An 18,879-nucleotide genomic window follows, 5' to 3' on the forward strand; every position below is an offset into this window, starting at 1 on the left:
ACTTAATTCTCATAACAACCCAGTGGGAGAGGTGTAGCACGCATCTGCCCATTTTAAAGACAAAAACCGAGGCTCAGAGCTGAATCGTGCAAGTACTCAGAGTCTATAAACCAGGGACTATAGAGATGTAAACCCAGGTCTTGCTGGCTCCAAAAGTCAATGTCTTTTTGTAGTGAAAACGTTGCCTTCTGAGAAAAAGCGTGCTCATGGGAGCATGGTGCTCTCTGACAAATAGAAAAGATGCTTTAGGGAATCATGCAACAAACTGTTACGCACAATAAATGACTTACCGATCACAACAGGTGGAGAAGGCGACGGAGCTGGCTCCTTGCCGGCCAGGGCCGGGCTGCTAGGCTACGAGGGGGCCGACACGGGCATGGCAGCCTGTGGCAGTGAGCAGCCTCTGAGCTCTGAGATGTGCTGATGTGCAAGTTCCTTCTTTGTTTTGCTTTGCCGTGGTTTAAAAAAATGTGTTATGGAATGTTTGATACATTCCATAAGAAAAGGATACTTACTGAAGAAGAATAAGGAATACTTACATGACCACCAGCTAGCTTAATAAAACATTATCTGGTGTGCGTTTAAATTCACTGCACAGGATGAGTATACAAGCAAGCCAAGTTCTGCAGGGTGAGGAGACCAGGCTTTGAGCCAGAAAAACCTAGATTCAAATCCCAGCTCCAGCATTTATTACCTTGGGAGGCCATAAAATTTTTCTGAGTAAGAGAGGGATACTAATACTAAAATTTTATGGCCTTTTAGTATACTAGTAAATTTTAGTATACTATAGTACACTAAATATTTTAAATATTTTAGTATACTAATTTCCCTCAGTAAGAGAGGGATACTAATGCTCACTTCCCAGGTTGCAGAGATTGAGTGAGATCATTCACAGAAAGATCATTCACCTGGTAAAAGCACTACCTGGATTTCATCTATGAGGAGAAATGGTCTAATACCCAAGTTCCATGCCTCCTCTTGTCTCATCTGGACTCTGTCCCTAACTCCCACCACTGTCCAGCTGGGTGGCCACAGGTGTGTCACTTTCCCCTTCTGTTTTCCCATGAGTACAATGAGCCAACTGCACTGTCCCATCTGAGCCTCCCATCCCCTGGCCCTGGTGCACTTGTGAGAACATTTAGACCCAGACGTGTGCTTCTCCTTTGGTTTCCTGAGGATGAAGCAGAAGCAGAGTTGAAGGCTTAAAGCCCAACTATCCAAGGAAACTGGGAGGCGTGGCCACCTCTTTGGACCCTTCTCTGCCCGCTGTGTTGCACACACAGTGATTTATGAGCATCCTGATTCGTCCTTGTCAGTCGTGGCTTCCACTTGTCATCCTGGTGTCATTAAGAGCACTCTCTCCCACATACACACTCTCAAGGGTGTTATGGTTTGCATGACAAATTATAAGGATTTTTCACCATAGTAAAAATCCTCACTTTTAATTTAAAAGATTTTATTTATTTATTTTTAGAGAGGGGAAGGGAGGGAGAAAGAGAAAAAAACATCAATGTGTGGTTGCCTCTCATGTGGCCCCCACTGGGGACCTAGCCTACAACCCAGGCATGTGCCCTGACTGGGAATCGAACCTGTGATGCTTTGGTTCACAGCCTGCGCTCAATCCACTGAGCTATACCAGCCAGGGTCGAAAATCCTCACTTTTAAGGCATGACACTGGAGCTGTATGGGAATCTGCTATAGGCATCTGGGGCTACACTCGTCATGCTGTAACTGAGATCAGTGAAGGACCTCACTGTTCATGGCGTGCTTTCAGTATCTGCTCCCTTTTGACCTGTAGGACAGCCTCGTGGGATGGGGCAAGCTATGTCAACATCACCACCGAGGTCCAGAGAGATTCAGGGACTTGCCCAGGGTCGCACAGCTAGTGAGTGGTAGAGCACAGACTGGAACTCGTTGCTCAGGTTCTCCGAAAGCTGCACTCCTGTCAGTTTTGTCCCTGACAACCAGCACCTGCTGGCTCCCAAAGTAGACAGTGAAGGCTGGATCCTGGGAGTTCGTATCATCAGTTTCTCCAGAACTCAGTCTGGTTAGTCCCCAGCCCCACCCAGGGTACTGGCAGCACCCCATTCACACCTCTGCCCTTCATTGGTCCTTGGAGGAAACTTGTTTCCCTTATCAGCAGCCTCTTCCCCAGCCTGGGGCTAACCTGAGGGTCTGTGTTACCCACACAGGTGAGGCTTCCCTTCCTCCAACATCCCCTCCCTCAGCTTAGAGAGCCCCCTCCTGCATCCTTCATGCTGGGTGGTCCTGTCATTTCACCTTCAGGGTCAGCTGAGACCCTGGTTATCACATCTGGTGTTAAAAGATCTGCATGTGAAAATGGATTGCCCGGGAAGAACACCCTCGCACATCTGTAGCCTCTGCCTGTGAATAAATATTCCTTCTCTGCAGCTCTTCACATTTTAACATCTGAAAAACTATATAAAAATATTCTCATCTCCACGCTGCTCTAATTTCTTTTGATATAGGAGAATTTATGCATGAGTTCTTTATAGAAACAAGTCCTCTAGGCTGTCCCCACACCCATCCCAAATTGAAATTATTGATTCAGTGGACAGGGGAGACACAGAGCCATGTGTTTGAGGGCAGGGTGACCAGGTACAGCTGTGCAAGGACTGGGGAGGGGGACAGCAGCCACGTGGCATGCTCCGGGTGGCTTGAAGCATAGAACTCGGACTTGGCAGAGCCCCGTGAAGACCAGAGTTTTCCCCGCACCAAGGGCTCCTCCGTCCCGATGGTTTGCCTTGCTGTTGGAACAAGCTCCGTCTTGCTCGGATCTCCTACTTCTCTGCTTTATGCCCTCACTGAGAGTGTCCTCCGGGCATTTGCCAGACATCCAGTTGCAACTTGCCTCGAGTATCCACTCTAATCCCAGCAGGGAGAATAAGCTAATTTCTCTGTGGTTGAGGCCCGATCTTAATGGATTTGTGATACCAGGTACATATAAGTGTTCAGGAAATCTGTCCTTTCCTGGAGGAACGCAGCTCATGCGAGGGCTGCAGCAGCCCATTGAACTGGAGCAAGAGAGGACTCCTCCGCTAACCCCTGTCTCCATTGCCTTGCAGAAATCAGGAATGGAAACCTCAAGGCCATTCTAGGCCTCTTCTTCAGCCTCTCCCGGTACAAGCAGCAGCAGCAGCAGCCCCAGAAGCAGCACCTCTCCTCGCCTCTGCCGCCTGCCGTGTCCCAGGCAGCCGGGGCCCCCTTCCAGTGCCAGGCTGGCACTCCTCAGCAACAGGTGCCAGCCACTCCCCAGGCCCCGTGCCAGCCTCACCAGCCAGCACCACATCAGCAGTCAAAAGCACAAGCCGAGATGCAGTCCAGGTGGGGACTCCTTACCAACTGATAATCCTGTTTTCTCAGGGGCCCTCCTTCACACCCACCAAATTCTAGCCTATTCGAATGTGTTTCTTATTTGTATTTCTTCAGTGCTGAGAACTCCTGATAGGGAGGAATGAGCAGGACCTTGAAACGGAGGCCTCCTCCTGGGCCTGGCGGCGATGTGTACTTTTTAAAGTCAGAATCCCCGGCGGCCAAAGCCAGTGAGCTGCTCCCGCCTTAACTCTGCCCCGTGACACACTCAGGCTCCCAAGCAGTAAACAGCCCCTGAAATAGACTGCGGGCATGTTTTGTGTGTTTGCCTACTAGCCGGTTTCAGTGTTACCTGTGCGAGTAATTTTACTTAACTGGGGGCCCAGGTTGTCCTCCAGCAGCTAGCCCTGCTTTGCCCAGAGAGAAACGTTAAGAACGAAGAAGAAGAAGAAAGATGGCAGGTGGTCCTTGGCAAGCAGCCACTCTCCCCAGAAGGGCCAGCATCCCCGGGTGGGAGCAGGGACCATTCAATGTGCCTGGGTTAGTTGGCCCCGAGTGTTGGGAGGGGTCCGCAGTGGCCCTCTGCTCTGCAGCACCAGGGCCTGGGTTTTGTTGGTGGTTCCAGAGGGGCCGAGGCTGGCCGGCGGGGCTCACCGCAGAATGCTGTGCGAGCAGGGGGCCAGGGCGGCGGCCGTCTGCTGTGTGTCCGTGGCAGTAGTTGCTCTCCTAAACAACTCTGGAGAGTTGTTTAATGTTTGGTCACCTTGTAAAATGTTTGTTTTGATGGCAGGAAAAAAAAGGAGATTGGGAATTAGAAAGTTTGAGAAAAGTCCAATAATTGTTTTTTTTAAGCTTTAGCTACCAAACTTCAGTGTCACAGATCAAATTGGTCACTTGGTTTATTTAACGTGCACTGAAGAGTAATGGCCTCCTGCTCCCAGTCCCAGAGCCCCGGCATGGTCACCACGGGGCTCCTTGCACACCTCCACACCCTCGGCAGCCCGCTGTAGTTGGGCGAAGCACAGAGCAGTTCAGACAAAACAGGGGCCTTATGGACAGTTTTTTCCCAACGTGAGAAGTGCTGTTTCCCAGTTGTGGTGTTGGTAAAACCAGCAGTGACGGATGTGATGTAAATCAGAGCCCCTCATGAATGATCCAGTTGTACCCAATTTACATTACGGAAATCTGTGGGCTCGCAGAGATACCTGGGCCAGCAATGAGGAGCAGACAGCCAGGCAGCCAGGCAGCCAGGCAGCCAGCCTCTGCACCCTTTCCCTGAAGAGCCCTTCTCCCCTCAGAGACTCCCTGCCCGACCTGCATGATGGAGCAACCAGGGCACCATTTCCCACACTGATTCTTCTGGGTGCTTATTCCCTGGATGATAACTTGCCAGGGGGAGAGTCCTGTCAAGGAAAAATTGGGAAATAATCTGGGTCAAGCTGTTATAACTGTTTTTGAAATTCTCAGATCCTTGAGTCTGTTCACACACATTTATTTAGTTGGTGTTTGAATGACTTCTGTGGGCTGGCCACTGTTCTAGGCCCCCAAGAGGTCATTGGTGAGTGGGACAGCTGAAATGTTTGCTCTCTACATTCTATTAGAGGAAGCAGGCAAACAGAGAGGGAAGAGAAATATCAATAGTGGTGTTGCAATAAGATTATGGGATTCAGAGGGGTGGGGTTTATAGGACGGTCTCTCTGAGGGCTTGACGTTGAAGTCAAACTGTGAACAAGGAGTGAGCCAAGCAGAGCTCAGGTGTGGAGTAGATCAGTCAGAGGGAGCAGCTGATGTGAAGGTCCTATGATAGGAACAGCTTGGCAGATTGGAGGAGCAGAAGAGCTGGTGTGGTTTAAGCTCACTGGGTGGGGACCGTGGGGCGTTAAGAGGTAGCCCGGAAGCAGAGAGGGCTGCCACTATTTCCATGGAGGACAGTGTGACCGGTGGCCTCTGGACTTGAGCAGTGCTATGGTTCTGAGGACAGGTCACAGAGTACTGGCCAAACTGGATTAAGAAGTTTGTATTTCATCCTGAAGTGGACAGGAGGCCACTGGACAGTCTTGAGCAGGAGGGGGAGTTGATCTGATTTAGTGTTTTTTAAAAGGTCCCCCGTGCTTCTCTCTGGAGAGTAGACAGAGGAAGAAGGCCCCCAGTTCAGCAGCTTCTGTGGTCCTCTGGGTGGTAGTGGCTGGGGTCAGGGTGGTGGAGCAGATGAGAGAGGGACCAACTCAGCATATTTTGCAGGATGAGCCAACAGGGCTACAGATAGATTTAGTATCTGGACTGAGGGGGAGAAGACTCACAGATAAAGCCTAAATTTCTGGCTTGAGCATTGAGGGAATTGGTATTTATTGAGATAAGGAAGCCAGGGAGGGACACAGAAAACCTGGCACAAGAACTCTTGTTTTATAGAGCATCTCGCTGCCTGGAGTTCCAAGGAACACGTGTGGAGAAACCCTGGGCTTGTGTCACTGGGCCGGGCCAGCCTGAGGCATCTATCTTCATTGTAGGCGTTTGTTTTCTTAAAAGTCAGGACACCCATCTGCGAGTAAGGAAAAACATCCTACTATTAATAAATGCTTTATGTAAACAAGAGTCAAACTCACTTAAGCCAGGCTTTTCCATTCCAAGATGGTTCCTGCCATCGTGGCGGGGACAGGGACTGGCATTTGGAGTTGCTGTCCATCTCCACTCCTCCTTTCTCTTGTCCAGCTTGGGTTGCTTCTGCAGAGGACTGGTTCTATCCATTGCATAGGGATGCTTTCTCATTTCACATCCAGAGGTTAATCTCATTTTCCAGTTCTAGGGCTATGATAGCCCATGCTAGCATTCTGGCTATAGGGTTTTTTTAAAATAGTATAATTGCCTCACTGGTTCCATTCCTTTGTATTACTATCCCCAAATTCTGCCTTTGATAACCAAAATCACAAAGGTAATGATTTGAATCCCTGATCATCAGTATCCGATGTTAGTGTAAGCCCCAAATGCCAGGTTTGTCTTGGTCCTGTTTTGGACTTTGCCACATATGAACATACCTAAATACTCTACCCCTTGGGATGATAAATACTAAAACTTGGCAGCTTCTCCATGATGTGTGTGAAAAGAGTTGCTGAAGCTGGCCAAGGAAATCTGAGACAGGAGCAAGAAGGAATCAGAGCAACATTTCCAGTGATGGCCAGTTGGAGGGTCCCTGTTAACTCCCTAGTGCAGCTCTTCTCATTAACCTGTGTGATGGCTGAGAACTTGATCCACATTCTACCTGTTAACACTCCTCACCAGTCTAGAGTCCAAGAGAGGAGCCTAGTACCCAAGACTTGCTTCCCTTTCCATCTGTGTCCACCTTACATATTACCAGTATTCACCTGTTGATGGAAAACCCGGAAAGTTGCTTTATTTTTAAAAAGTGTTTTGTCTATTGCTTTCTGTCTATTCCTTCACTTCAGAAGGAGGTACAGAAAGTATTCCTCAAACTTGGCCACGGAACTCCCCTTAATTTATAGAGCCGCATTGTGTTACTCACCTCAGACCCTTTTATGAACATTGTGTGTGTGTGTGTGTGTGTGTGTGTGTGTATTGTGTGTGCATTCCAGAAAGGTAAGTATTTCCATTTTTCATAAGGCAGTAAATGAGTTAAACTTTTTCTTTTACTAAGTCCAACCAAGATTCTTCAGATGTATGAATTTATGGTCCATAGCCCAAAACTTAGTACATTCAGCATACTTTAAATGATCATTTTACTACCACTAAGCAAAAGTTTCCAAGACCAATAAAACGTGCAAACATCTATACCCTTTCTGGGTCAACTTTATGGGACACTCAGGGCATTCATCAGAAAAGCACCTATGTGGCATAGAACCATCTAAGTACTTCAGAGAGTTGCAAAGTTGTTTTTAACCTGTCAGAGATCCCTTGCTTTAACATTTTATTGTGGGGGAAAAGGCCTTATAGTGACTGGTTGCAAACAAAGATACTGGGTTTTTAAAGAAGAAAGAAAGAAAAAAAGAAAAACCTCATAAGTTTTTGGTAACCTTGATAGCAGTTTCCTCACATTGGAAATTCATCAAATCAGGAAAGGTAGACCTCGAAAGAAGGCTCCGTGTTGTGGGGAAAGTGGGCAGAGAGAAATTCAGGAGCGTTCCCATTGTCACGAGACCCTGTTGTTACCTGTGTGTCTAATGTACCTTCTCTCCCTCACTCAGCTCTTCCACTTTTTTCTTTTCCCATCATGCAGTGCATCATCCAAGGACTCATCTCAAAGCAAAATCATCCGCTTCACTCTGGGTCAGAGAAAGATCTCTAGGTTAGACTTCCTGTCCTGCAAAGCATGGTTTCAACCCAACCCATCGTTCCCTTTGCTCCTGCTACGTCTCCTTTTGGTCCCTGTCCCCAGCTCATGTTTGCAGTTTGAGAAAACCAAACATGCTTTGGCTCATGTTGGAGAGTTCTGAGAGTGGTTGGGGTGTTTGTGGTGGGGGGTGGCGATGGGGGAGGGACAGTGTAAGTAAGTGAGGTTGTGTACATAATGTTTCTGCATTTCATTGATTTTGGTTTTGATTGCTTGGTCATCAAAATCCATTCTGATTTAGGGAGAGGGGGGTGTCTAGGTCATTTTTGTAGTGGTTTTATGATGAGTTTGGCTTCCTGCTCTCTCCTGACCCTGATCCCACCTCACCTGCATCTCATTTATGTGTGCTGTGCTTTTTATTGTTGTTGTTAAAATTACTAATATGGGATGGGTTTTCTGTGGAGTTACAAAGACCTGAGACATAACTCCGGTTGGTCAGAGGAGACTAAGCAATAAGGCAGCTGTATCTCCTTTCTGTTCCGGATGCCCTTTGTACCATGGAGAGATCACCTCACTGGCCTGACATGAACAGCAGACTTGCTCACTAGTTCTCTTGACTCAAGAGTTTGGCGTCCTATCCTTGTATCCTACGAAGAGAACCATTCTAGGGTGTGGGACATGCTGACTACACCATTGTATCTACTGTTATTTTAAAGGTAGCAACAGCTAACACTTCCTGAATGCTTATTATACACCAGTTTGAATGCATTCTCTTACTTAATCTTCACATCAGTCTTCTTGTGCTAGGTCATATTATTATCCCGTTTTTACAGGTAACGATACAAAAATTCATAAAGTTTGGTAAGTTATATGAAGTCACACAGCAAATGGAAAACCCAGGATTTGAACCCATGTGATCAAACCCCAGCACCCCCACTTTACCCACTGTATACACTTCTCTACCTCCTCTTCCTCCTCATTGAATTCTGGCATTTATGTGGTTGTTGAGGCTGCTTTTTAAAATCTTAGGTTTCAACCATTACTTCTGGCCTTTTGCCTCACATTACCCTTATAGTATGTAACAGGAAGAGAATCTCCTGTTCATTATGACTAGCCTTGATTTTTCATTAAATACTCACTTAAAGCTGATGGGGTACCTGCACTCCGTTTGTCTGTATTCCCGTAACACATACTGAACATCTGCTTGCTGCCCCTCCTCTCAAGCTTTAGGTGCCTTTTCTAACCAGGGTTGACCTTTCTAGAAAGCGTACACACTGGGAGACCCAAGTCAGGATCTGCCTGGCGGGAGGTGGGAGGAGAAGCTGCTCTGTAGAACAAGTTGGCATGTTCCCTAGACTTGGTTCTGGGACCATGTACAGCTGGGAATCCATGTTCATCCCTGCATCTTGTAGCCACGTGTCTTCGTCAGTTCGGGCTGCTATAGGAAACCACCATAGACTGGGCAACTGAAACAACAAAATTTGTTTATCACAGTTTGGAGGCTGGGAAGTCCAAGATCAGGGTGCCACTGTGGTTGAGTTCTGGTGAGAACCCTCTTCCAAGTATCTAGATGGCCGAGTTTTTGCTGTGTCCTCACATGGTGGGGAGCAGAGAGGAAGCGAGCTCTCTCCCATCTCACCTTACAAGGTACTAACACCATCATGAGGGCTCCACCTTCTGACCTAATTACGTCCCTAAAGCCCCTTCTCTGGACACATCACATTTGGAAGAAGGGTTACACCTGAATTTGGTGGCCGGTAGGAAGGCACATGCAAACATGCAGCACCATGCTGGTGACTGCATTCCTTAATAGGACACAGAGCCCAAGTCAGGACAGACGCACACTGCATGGGCAAACGGGGTTCCCATTTTTTTGAGTGTCCTACAAATGTCCGTATGTAGGAAAGGAGAGGGTGAGCTCGGAGGAAACATGGGCTTTAGTGTTTGTTCCCACGATATGCTTCATTCTGGGAGATGAAACAGGAGCTAGTGGAGCAAAGATCGCACTGGGAGCACATGCCCATCTCATGCGTGATTTTGTAACAGGCCCCAGCTGATAGAAGGAGGCAATGGGAAAAGAGGAAGAACTGAAGGATGAGGGCAAGCCTGCCCCTGCCCAAGGGTCCACTGGGCACAGGGCTTTCAAGCTCTCCCTCTGGCTTCCTTCAGGGTCATATTCCTACCTAGAGTTTCTTTTGGATGCATCCGGTCACTGATGAGGCCAATAAAGCGGTGCTCTTTGTTTCATTATTTGTGTAACCTGGCCTTCCCTTAACTCCCCACTTCCCATCCCTAGTTTGGGGCACAAGCCTGATGAGCATTTGAGCTGATCAGTCACCACTAAGTGTAGCAGTAAGTTTGGTTATCCAAAGAAGCAGCCCTACTCCTGGCCGAGTAGGACGCCTCTCCCAGAGCTCTGGAAATAGGTCTCTGGTTCACATGCAAACACCTTGAGCTGAACGCCTTGAGATAGGCACCAGGGATATTCAGCCAATGAAAAGCCTCACCCTTGAATCTGGATGCAGGGAAGGGGCTTATGGAGGGAACTGGTACAGGAATGAAGGATTTCCATGTATTTCTGCCTTTGACACTGTTCTTGTCTCTTGGGCATCCCTAGTGAGCCCCAGGTGTTCAAGATCATTCTACCTACAGGAGGCAGTGGCTGAGAGTGCATTTTGGAGTTTAAACCTAGTGTAAGTTCATTTTCGCCACTGCCCGTGTTAGCCGGGCACATTATTTAATCTCTCTGAGCCTGTGTTTCCTTACTGGTAAAATGGGATAGTCCTGCCTGGCAGTGCGATGTGGTTTATGTAAAGTCGTCTCTAATCCTCTCATACTGGCATGTAGTAAGTGCACCAGAACGAGCAGATATGTTGATGCTGGTGTGTGGGGTTGGCCTGGGCGAGGTAAAGCAACCAGGCCACTTCCAGCGAGTCCCACACAGCTGATCACTACATGGCCATCTTATGCAGAGGAATCAGTGGGGCCAGAAGTTTGGCCCAGCTGTTGAAAAGAAGATGCTAGAGAGATGAGCGGTTTAGCATTTAATCATCTTGTCTAGCATAAAGTGTCTCTGATGAGGATCCCCACCCCCTGCGGCCCTGAGCATGTGCACACAAGCTGCCATCCGTCCCGGGAGGGTCATCTTCTGCTCCCGGCCTTTGAAGTGGTTTTGGGGGGAAGAACAGCTTTCTTCCCACCAGCACGTACAGCGCATGGAGCCAGGACGCACTGGCAGGTTACGTGCCGGGAACTGTGGCGTTACCGCCCTGCCTGCTGGGCGCTGCACATGTTGGAGAAATCGACCATGGCTCCAATAGCAGCAGGTTTTTTCTTCCGCCTCTTTGTCCCACCACGTCCCTTAAACATAATTTCCTTTTAAAAAGAAAAGCAATGTGTGTTATGTTCAAAAGGACCCATCTGTGTCCTGTCATTTTGTAATGTGTATGGACATGGAAGGGTCATGAGAAGTGGAGCTGCTCTTCCAAAGGAGCTGCTGGAACCTTCTGGCACTGTCAATGATGCAGGGTGTAAATGAGACAGGGTTGACTCGCCATGCTCCTCTCTCTCTTCATTTCTTTGGCGAGGCAGACGCCCTGGGCAGAATCTGCTCTGCTACCTGCAGCTGTGTCATGTGAGCGGGACCCAGCTCTTCAGCAAAGAGGGACTCTAATGTTCAGACAGCTGCTGCTTCCAGGCTGGGGCTTGATCGAAGTTCTCCTGATGCACAAGGATGTTAATAATGATGAACTTCAGAATGGTAGCCAGAGGCCTGGAACTGTGTCACTGTGAAGTAGAAGATAGTCAGCGATGCCACTGTAGCTCCGCTCTCAGCCTCCCTAATGAGCCCTCGCTGCTGCAGGGCAGGACGAAGTTCGAGACTCACACTGACCTCATTCCCCAAGCCCCAGCACACAGCGGACCTTTCCTTCCTCCACTGCTCTACGGGCTTCCCTCTGCACGTCCCCTCTGCCTCTCACCGTGATGCCCTACTTTCTTGCTCTCTACTCACAGGCCCATCCCATAGGCCACATCTACTCTCGGGTTGCTTTTATTTGGCACCTTCCCCGACCATCCACCAACCTCCAAGGTTATTTTCTTTCTTGAAATTGCTCCTGGACTTTGCATATTCTTTTATCACACACATGTTATTTAGATGTCAGCTGGGGCCAGTCAGCTCCTTAAGATCTGGAGAAGATTGAATTAGAACCCTGTCTTAGTCCATTTGGGCTGCCTTAACACAATACCACAGACTGAGTAGCTTATAAACAACAGCAATGTGCCCTTCACTATACTGGAGGCTGGAAGTTGAAGAGCAGGCACCAGCCTGGCGGGCTCTGGTGAAAGCCCTCTCCCAGGTTGCAGACTGCTGACTTCTCGCTGTGTCCTCACACACTGGAAGGGCACGCTGGTTCTCCAGATCCTCTTTGACGAGGGTATTAATGTCATCCGTGTGGGCTCAACCTGATGACCTCATCCCCTCCCAAAGGCTCCATCCCCTAATAGCACCACTTTGGTCATAAAATTCCCACATGAATTTTGGGGAACACCATAGCAAAATCCTCCTTCACTTGGTAGAAATTTCAGTACTCTCCCTGTGATCGGTCAGGTAGCTTCACATTCTCAAGGTCGCCTTTGGCTTTGAAATTCTATATTTGAAGTCTTGTACTTATAATTCAATCTGAATTAATTCCATTTATATGCGGATTCACCATTCTGAAGAATGTTTTGGTTCGTTCGTGGGTAGATCCAGCTAAGCCTTTTTCTTTACTTTCCACCCACCACACCTTCATTCTTGGCCTTTGTGTGCTGGTGCACTTCGATAAACATTTCAGAGAGGTGGAGGAGGCTTATTTTGGAGCAGCAACTGTCCAAACCCATTCACAACAGAACGCAAGGTGTTTTTTTGTTTGTTTGTTTTAAACTATTTTTTTAAGTTTTTATTTATTTTTAGAGAGAGAATGGAGGGAGATAGAGAGAGAGAGAGAGAGAGAGAGACATCAAAGTGTGGTTGCTGGGGCTTATGGCCTGCAACCCAGGAATGTACCCTGGCTGGGAATGGAACCTATGATACTTTGGTTCACAGCCTGTGCTCAATCCACTGAGCTACGCCAGCCAGGGCCCAGAACCCAAGTTTTAAAGCTGGTTGTTGGCATAGATTTCCTCTGAAACCTGGAAGAAACTACTAGGTCTTCACCCAGTTGTTCCATTTGGTCAAGCTCAGGGAGCTGTCCATTGGTGATGGGGGCATAGCTTTGAGCTTTGAGCTTGAGCTTTGGTCAGCTTGAGCTTTGGTCAGCTTGAGCTTTGGTCAAGCTTGAGCTTTGGTGGCTTTTGATGGCTAAGTGTGTGTCAGTCATCCTTTATTTTCTATGTCATCTGCCCCCAAAGCCTTCAAGAACTCCTTCTCCACATGTCAAGAACCGTGGCACAACTCCACAGCCCTTCGAAGGATGGAGAGGCCGCTCCCATCAAAGGGAGCACCCCTGGGTCCTGACTCAGTGGAGAGAATCTGACAGTGACCACCCATGGGAAATGCAGAGCTCTTAGTTAATCCAAAACCAGGAATGCTTCACTCCAGGGAGTGGGGCTCACAGACGGCCCAGAGGTACCCTAAGTATAAGATCTGTCAGTCACAGGGAGTTGGGTGAGCAGTTTCCTCTTTGGGAATGTCCCCAAGGGAAGTGACAAGTCCTGTCGGCCAAACCCTATCTTGCCTCTTTGAAAACGTTGATCTCAGAATTTTTACAATCTCTCTCCTGATACTTTAACCTAGTTCATCTATTTACCTATTTGTCTCTTTTTTGTGCCATCACATGTTTACTTCATGGCGATGGCCAGTGGGCCAGTTCCTTCCCGATTCTGTGTGCTCAGTCAGCTGAGAGGGTGGGGAGGGGAGCCGACATGCATTGAGTACTGACCACATTAAGGGCAGACATGAAGTCCCATCCCGAGATTACAGCTGTTCTCCCTGGGTGGTTTGTTATTATTCCAAAGTTACAGATATGAAACCTGAATCTCAGAGAGATGACAAGACTGGCCCCATGTTATGTGTGTGGAAAGAGCCCATATTCTATCCGTTCTGCCTCACAGAGGACCAGACTGCCTGCCTAAGTCACGGCTGTGCCCGTCCCATCCAGCACTTTAATTACCGCATCTATAAAGGCCCTATGCTGCCGTGAACTGTGGTTCAGCCCAAGGTCAGGGCAGTGGGAGTCCCCAGCAATTCTGAAAGGAAAGCACCATTTCCCTTCTCATTGCTTTTTGTATCCTTGCTCTCTGCAAACTCCCCACTGGAGTAAATGTGGTGGCCTGTGTTGCCCTGTATCACTTAATACCATTGCTGTGACATCATCTCGGACCCAGTCCATAATCCTTTTCCAGGCCTATCTAGGCATAAAGACTCACACTGAGTCTAGCCCAAAGGAGCCCCACATCCATACCTACAGAAGCTCTGCCATTGGCTGTGACTACTCAGATAGCCCTGACGTGGAGGACTTGCAAGGTGCTGTTTGCATTGGAAGCAGAACCAGGCGATACCAAGATCCCATTGCTGGACTCCCTCCATCAGTTGTGCTGGCCACGTCTGCTTCCCAAATGCTGGCACTAGTCCTGCTGGTCTTGTTCCCCACTCCGTCCCTGTCTTTGAGGGTGAATGTCTTCTCCAGACAAGACAGGGTAAATGAACAGAGGGGCAGGTCTTCCCAGTGCAGTGGGAGGTGATGCCTCTTTGGGTGAAGAGCTCACCCCCTTTCTTCGCTCCTAGCTCCCCGTCAGGGAACTGGGCCAGCTGCTGCTTAGCTGCACAAATTTACAGTCCTCTCACACCAGCTCATGTTCTCTGCTTACTTTACAGTCACCTTTCTTGTTTGGCCCACAAGAAAAAGTTTGAAGTGGTTGCCTGCTTATACCTGAAGTACTTCCAGACTGCAGACTTCTTTCGCGCTTACAGATTTGCATGGAAAGAGAAGGCTAAAAGCTTTCTAAGTTGAAAGTTCAGACTTTCACTAGCTCTAATGCTAGTCGGCTGAGGTTCCAGTGGCTTCTAAATACAGCTAAGGGGGTTTTAGCAGAAAGATACAACTAAATATTTCACCATGTATTCATCTTTCAAATTTGATGGTTGGAAACAGCCTTAGTAGTCCCTGGACCGAAATTCTGACTTGGGGTCTTACCCTCAGCCCTTTGGGGGAATGAGCTGTAATGTCTTCAGACACATTACGAAGATGTCTGCTGACTTGATTTCCCAAACCGCCCCCGATGAGGTGTTTTATTTGAAGGGAAAGAACACGTGTCTTTAGGCCGACAGGTTCCTCCTGGTTTTACAGAAAACACGTATGGTTTTGTCCACCCACTGTGCGGAGAAGCCCTGGAGTGCTGCCGGCGGAGACAAGTCGTCAGATGTGGAAGGAAACGGCTGTCTGCACAGCGTTTCCATCTGGGCCACGCGTTTTCATTGCGTGGCTCTGAGGGCTCTCGAGGTAGCCGTTTCCTTTCTGAGAGTTAGAAATTCTCTTTTCCTCGATCCTTATGTCTGGGGCACGGCAGACACCATTTTCAACAACCAAGGTAAACAGTTTAGAGGCTTCATGGGCCTTTATGTTCCACACGTGGTAGAATTGGAGATGACATGGTTTGGCTCTATCATAAAGTGAAAACACTCATCTAAGAGAAAAGGGAAGATGGGCTTTGTATTTTCTTTCTTTTTTTTAAATAATAGTTTATGTCTTTTTTCCCCCAAGTTCTTTTTTTTTAAATTAATTGTTGTTCAAGTCCAGTTTTCTGCCTTTTACTCTCATCCCAACCTCCCAGCCCTCCCCACCTCCCTCCCGATTCCACCCACCCCTAGTTTTTGTCCATGTGTCCTTTATACTTGTTCCTGCAAACCCTTCCCCTTTTCCCCTGAAATTCCCTCCCCTCTTCCCTCTGGTCACTGTCAGCCTATTCTCTATTTCAGGGTCTTTGGTTATATTTTGCTTGTTTGTTTGTTTTCTTGTTTAGGTTCCTGGACTTTGTATTTTCAGTCGGCAAATAGATTCATATATTTTTCCTCCAAAATGTCTCCCATTGCTCAGAGGAAGACGTCTTATGTTTTGCTGTTGGACTTACGGGGGTCATGACTAGCCTAGTTGTAGTGGTTCCACTGAATTCTTTGACTGGCCAACCTGGCTCAACCTGCTACCATTCAAGAGCAGTGTCTTGAATGGTTTCTTTTCCCTCCTGCATGGCTGCAGTTCCTTCTCCTAAGACGCTTTTGTGCTTCTGACACTGAATCTATTACTCTGTTGCTTTTGCATCGTAGACTTCCAGGTCCTACCGCCAGGGTATCCGCTGCAGGCAGCGACGCCAAAGCTCGCGGAGGGTCAGCTGCTGCTAACAACCGACGCAGCCAAAGCTTTAACAACTATGACAAGTCCAAACCAGTCGCCTCCCCTCCCCCACCGCCACCACCAAGCAGCCACGAGAAAGGTGAGTCACCTTTGGGGTTCTTTTTGTCGCCTTTTCTTATAGCAGATCCAGTTCCTTTGGGTGAGTTTAGTCGGGGGCGGCGTTGCTGATAGGGTTGTGGGAATGGATCCCAAGGATGTACTTGACTGGCAGGAACTTTGTTAGCAGAGGCATTAATAAAGTGGGGAAATCATTGTTACATAGATTCATAGTTGCCAGCAAGAACAGCTGTATTTGTGTGGGTGGGGCCCATAAGAAACCTGGCTGCAGGTAGAAGCAATGTGGATTTGCAACTTAAAAATACATTTTCATAGAGCATGCTCTGTACAGCAGGTGGTTTTCCAGAAATGCAAGTTTCTTGAGGTATGCATTTTGTGAGCTAATAAGCGTTTCGCCCATCAGAAATGATGTGAGGGAAGTGACAAGGGAGTTTCCACCCCTTGAAAAGAGTCAGAAATGGGGGCTGGCTAAATGAAGATCTTGACTACGTTAAAGGAGTAGGCAACGCTGCTCTTGGTATCCTGGTGATGGAACTTTTACCAAAAAAGGATATGCTTCTTTACTATACACAGCACTGAGGTTTTAGGATGGAGATAAAAAGTGAGTCGCCCTGTGTGGGCTCTGGCACAGAGGCGGTCAGAGCAACTTTTGCTTGCTTCAGCGTGTCCCTTGCTGGGCATTGGAGATGAGAGAAACTAAGGCAGCTTAGAAGATTCTTCAGTAAGAGCAGAGCTCCCTTTCATTTCTTCCAGGCAGAGTGGGCTGGACTTGTTGGGGGGACACGCTCGGGTCTCATAGACACTTTGTAGGGTTTGTCCTGCACGTGCCTTCTTCTTGCAAGAGCCAGGAGAGCCGTCTCCCACTCCCTAAAGTGCCCCAGGAGCCTGGACAGCCCTCTGACTGCCAGTGAAATCAGAACATCCCCCACCCACGCTGCAGCTCAGGATGACTTGGTTTAGTGGAGCTGGATATCCCCTTCCCAGAGTAGCAGAGAAGATGTGAAGGAAATTTATATCAGGCTGACAGATACATATGGCAGAAAGTTTCCCAGACAAGGCACTGGGAACTAACTCTGTACCTAGCAGTAAAGCTATCACCAGGGCGTCTCAGCCAGTCAAGACTGTGAGCCAGCCCTGGGTTTCTGCCCCAAGCAAGCCATTCTTCCTCTTCTCTCCTCCCCGCACCCTTCCTTCCCCTCACCTCCCTTCCTTATCTTCACCATCCCCAAGTGCTTTTTTAAAACACTTTTTAAAAGATTGTGTTTATTTATTTTTAGAGAAAAGGGAAGGGAGGGAGAAAGAGAGGGAGAGAAACATGGATGTGAGAGAGAAACATCCATCGGTTGCCATCTCTTGCACACACCCCACCCAGGGACTGAGTCTGCAGCCCAGACATGTGTCCTGGTCGGTAATTGAACCGGTGACCTTTCACTTTGTGGGATGACGCCCATCCAACTTAGCTACATTGGTCTGGGCCCAAGTATGTTCTTTTTAAAAGTGTGTTTAAGTTACAGAAATAATATATGCTTTTAAAATGGTACAAGTATATATCAAATAAAAGTTCTCTTTTATGTGCTCCCTGAAGTATTCCAATATAAACTATCCTGTGCGTGTCCTTTAGCACTTTCATATATATTTATGTGTGGGTATGTGCCCATTTAAATATAGAGAAAGGTTTTTGTCTTTCATATAAATAAGTAGCTAAATTTTATTGAGCTTCTACTATGTGTCATTGAATTCCCCCAAACCAGCCGTGTTGATCCCCATCTTACAAAGGATGAAACGAAGGCAAAGAGAGGTTGAGCACTTGCTAAGTTCACCCCAGAGAGAGAGGTGTAGTGGGGAACGAACCCAAGCGCTTTGGCTCCAGAGCCGTGACTAATACTGTGCTTTTCCTGGACATGGCACAGCAATGCTGGAGGCCTCACTCACTGTGGGCTGGTTGCAGATGCGCCGGATGAGCTGGGGGGCAGCTGGAAGATGTGAGGGAAAGCCTGTGCCCCCTGTTGGGCCAACCCACCCTTGTCCCATGGTCATTTGAGGAGAAAGTCTCATATACTACATGGTCTGCAGGAGAGATGTGACACCTTACCAGGGGTGTCCAACATTTTGGCATCTCTGGGCCACACTGGAAGATGAAGAGTTGTTTTGGGCCACACGTTAAATACACTGTGACACGTAATCACTAAAAAATCTGATGGTGTTTTAAGTAAATTTACAGTTTCGTGTTGAGCCACATTCATAGCCATCCTGAGCCGTGTGCAGCCTGTGGGCCGCAGGCTGGACACCCCTGAATGAGACCAAAAGATTAAAAAAATCAAGAAAAAAGGTCCTTGTGGATGGAACAGGTGTGGGACAGGGTCAGTGGCTGGGACCGTGTCCTTGAGCCCGTCACAGACCAGGGCCACTCAGGCAGCCCAGCCAGCTGCTGTCCATCAGCGCTGGGACAGCCACCAGCCCACCTCTGTCCTGGGCGGGAGTTGCCATATGTGCGCCAGGCAGCCAGGGAGCCCCGAGGCCTCCTCACAGCCCATGCTGCAAATCCAATAGAAGTGTCACCCCAGGGGAGGACTTCGGTGTCAGAAGAAGGGAAACAAGAAAGGGACTTTGATGTTCACTTTCTTACTTGATCACAAAGATTCTGTGAAGTAAATAATATTGACTTTATTGTACAGATAGAGGAAGCGAGGCTAATGGAGATTTTGTAACTTGTCCTCCCTGGCAGTTGAGCACTAGAATTCATGCCCAGGTTCAACTGTGGATTTGAACTCTGGCTCTGGCCTGTCCCCTGGCGTGTCTGTAATGAGGATCAAGTGA

The 18,879-nt window shown here is 48.1% G+C and overlaps 1 protein-coding gene across 5 annotated transcripts in view; it reads left to right on the top strand.

The window, feature by feature from the left end:
- The window catches only part of NAV2 (neuron navigator 2), a 365,536-nt gene that overhangs the window by 156,384 nt on the left and 190,273 nt on the right, over positions 1-18,879 (top strand). For 3 of the 5 annotated variants that reach the window (XM_028515602.2, XM_036029138.1, XM_036029139.1), the window contains exons 5-7: positions 3,087-3,345; positions 7,562-7,630; positions 15,918-16,084. In XM_028515602.2, the coding sequence (XP_028371403.1) occupies positions 3,087-3,345; positions 7,562-7,630; positions 15,918-16,084 (495 nt within the window). The remainder of the gene's footprint in view (positions 1-3,086; positions 3,346-7,561; positions 7,631-15,917; positions 16,085-18,879) is intronic. The other 2 variants (XM_028515604.2, XM_028515603.2) reach the window with 1 other exon arrangement.

The sequence above is a fragment of the Phyllostomus discolor genome, chromosome 6 (genome assembly GCF_004126475.2).
Source record: "Phyllostomus discolor isolate MPI-MPIP mPhyDis1 chromosome 6, mPhyDis1.pri.v3, whole genome shotgun sequence".
In the NCBI taxonomy this organism is placed as follows: Eukaryota; Metazoa; Chordata; class Mammalia; order Chiroptera; family Phyllostomidae; genus Phyllostomus; species Phyllostomus discolor.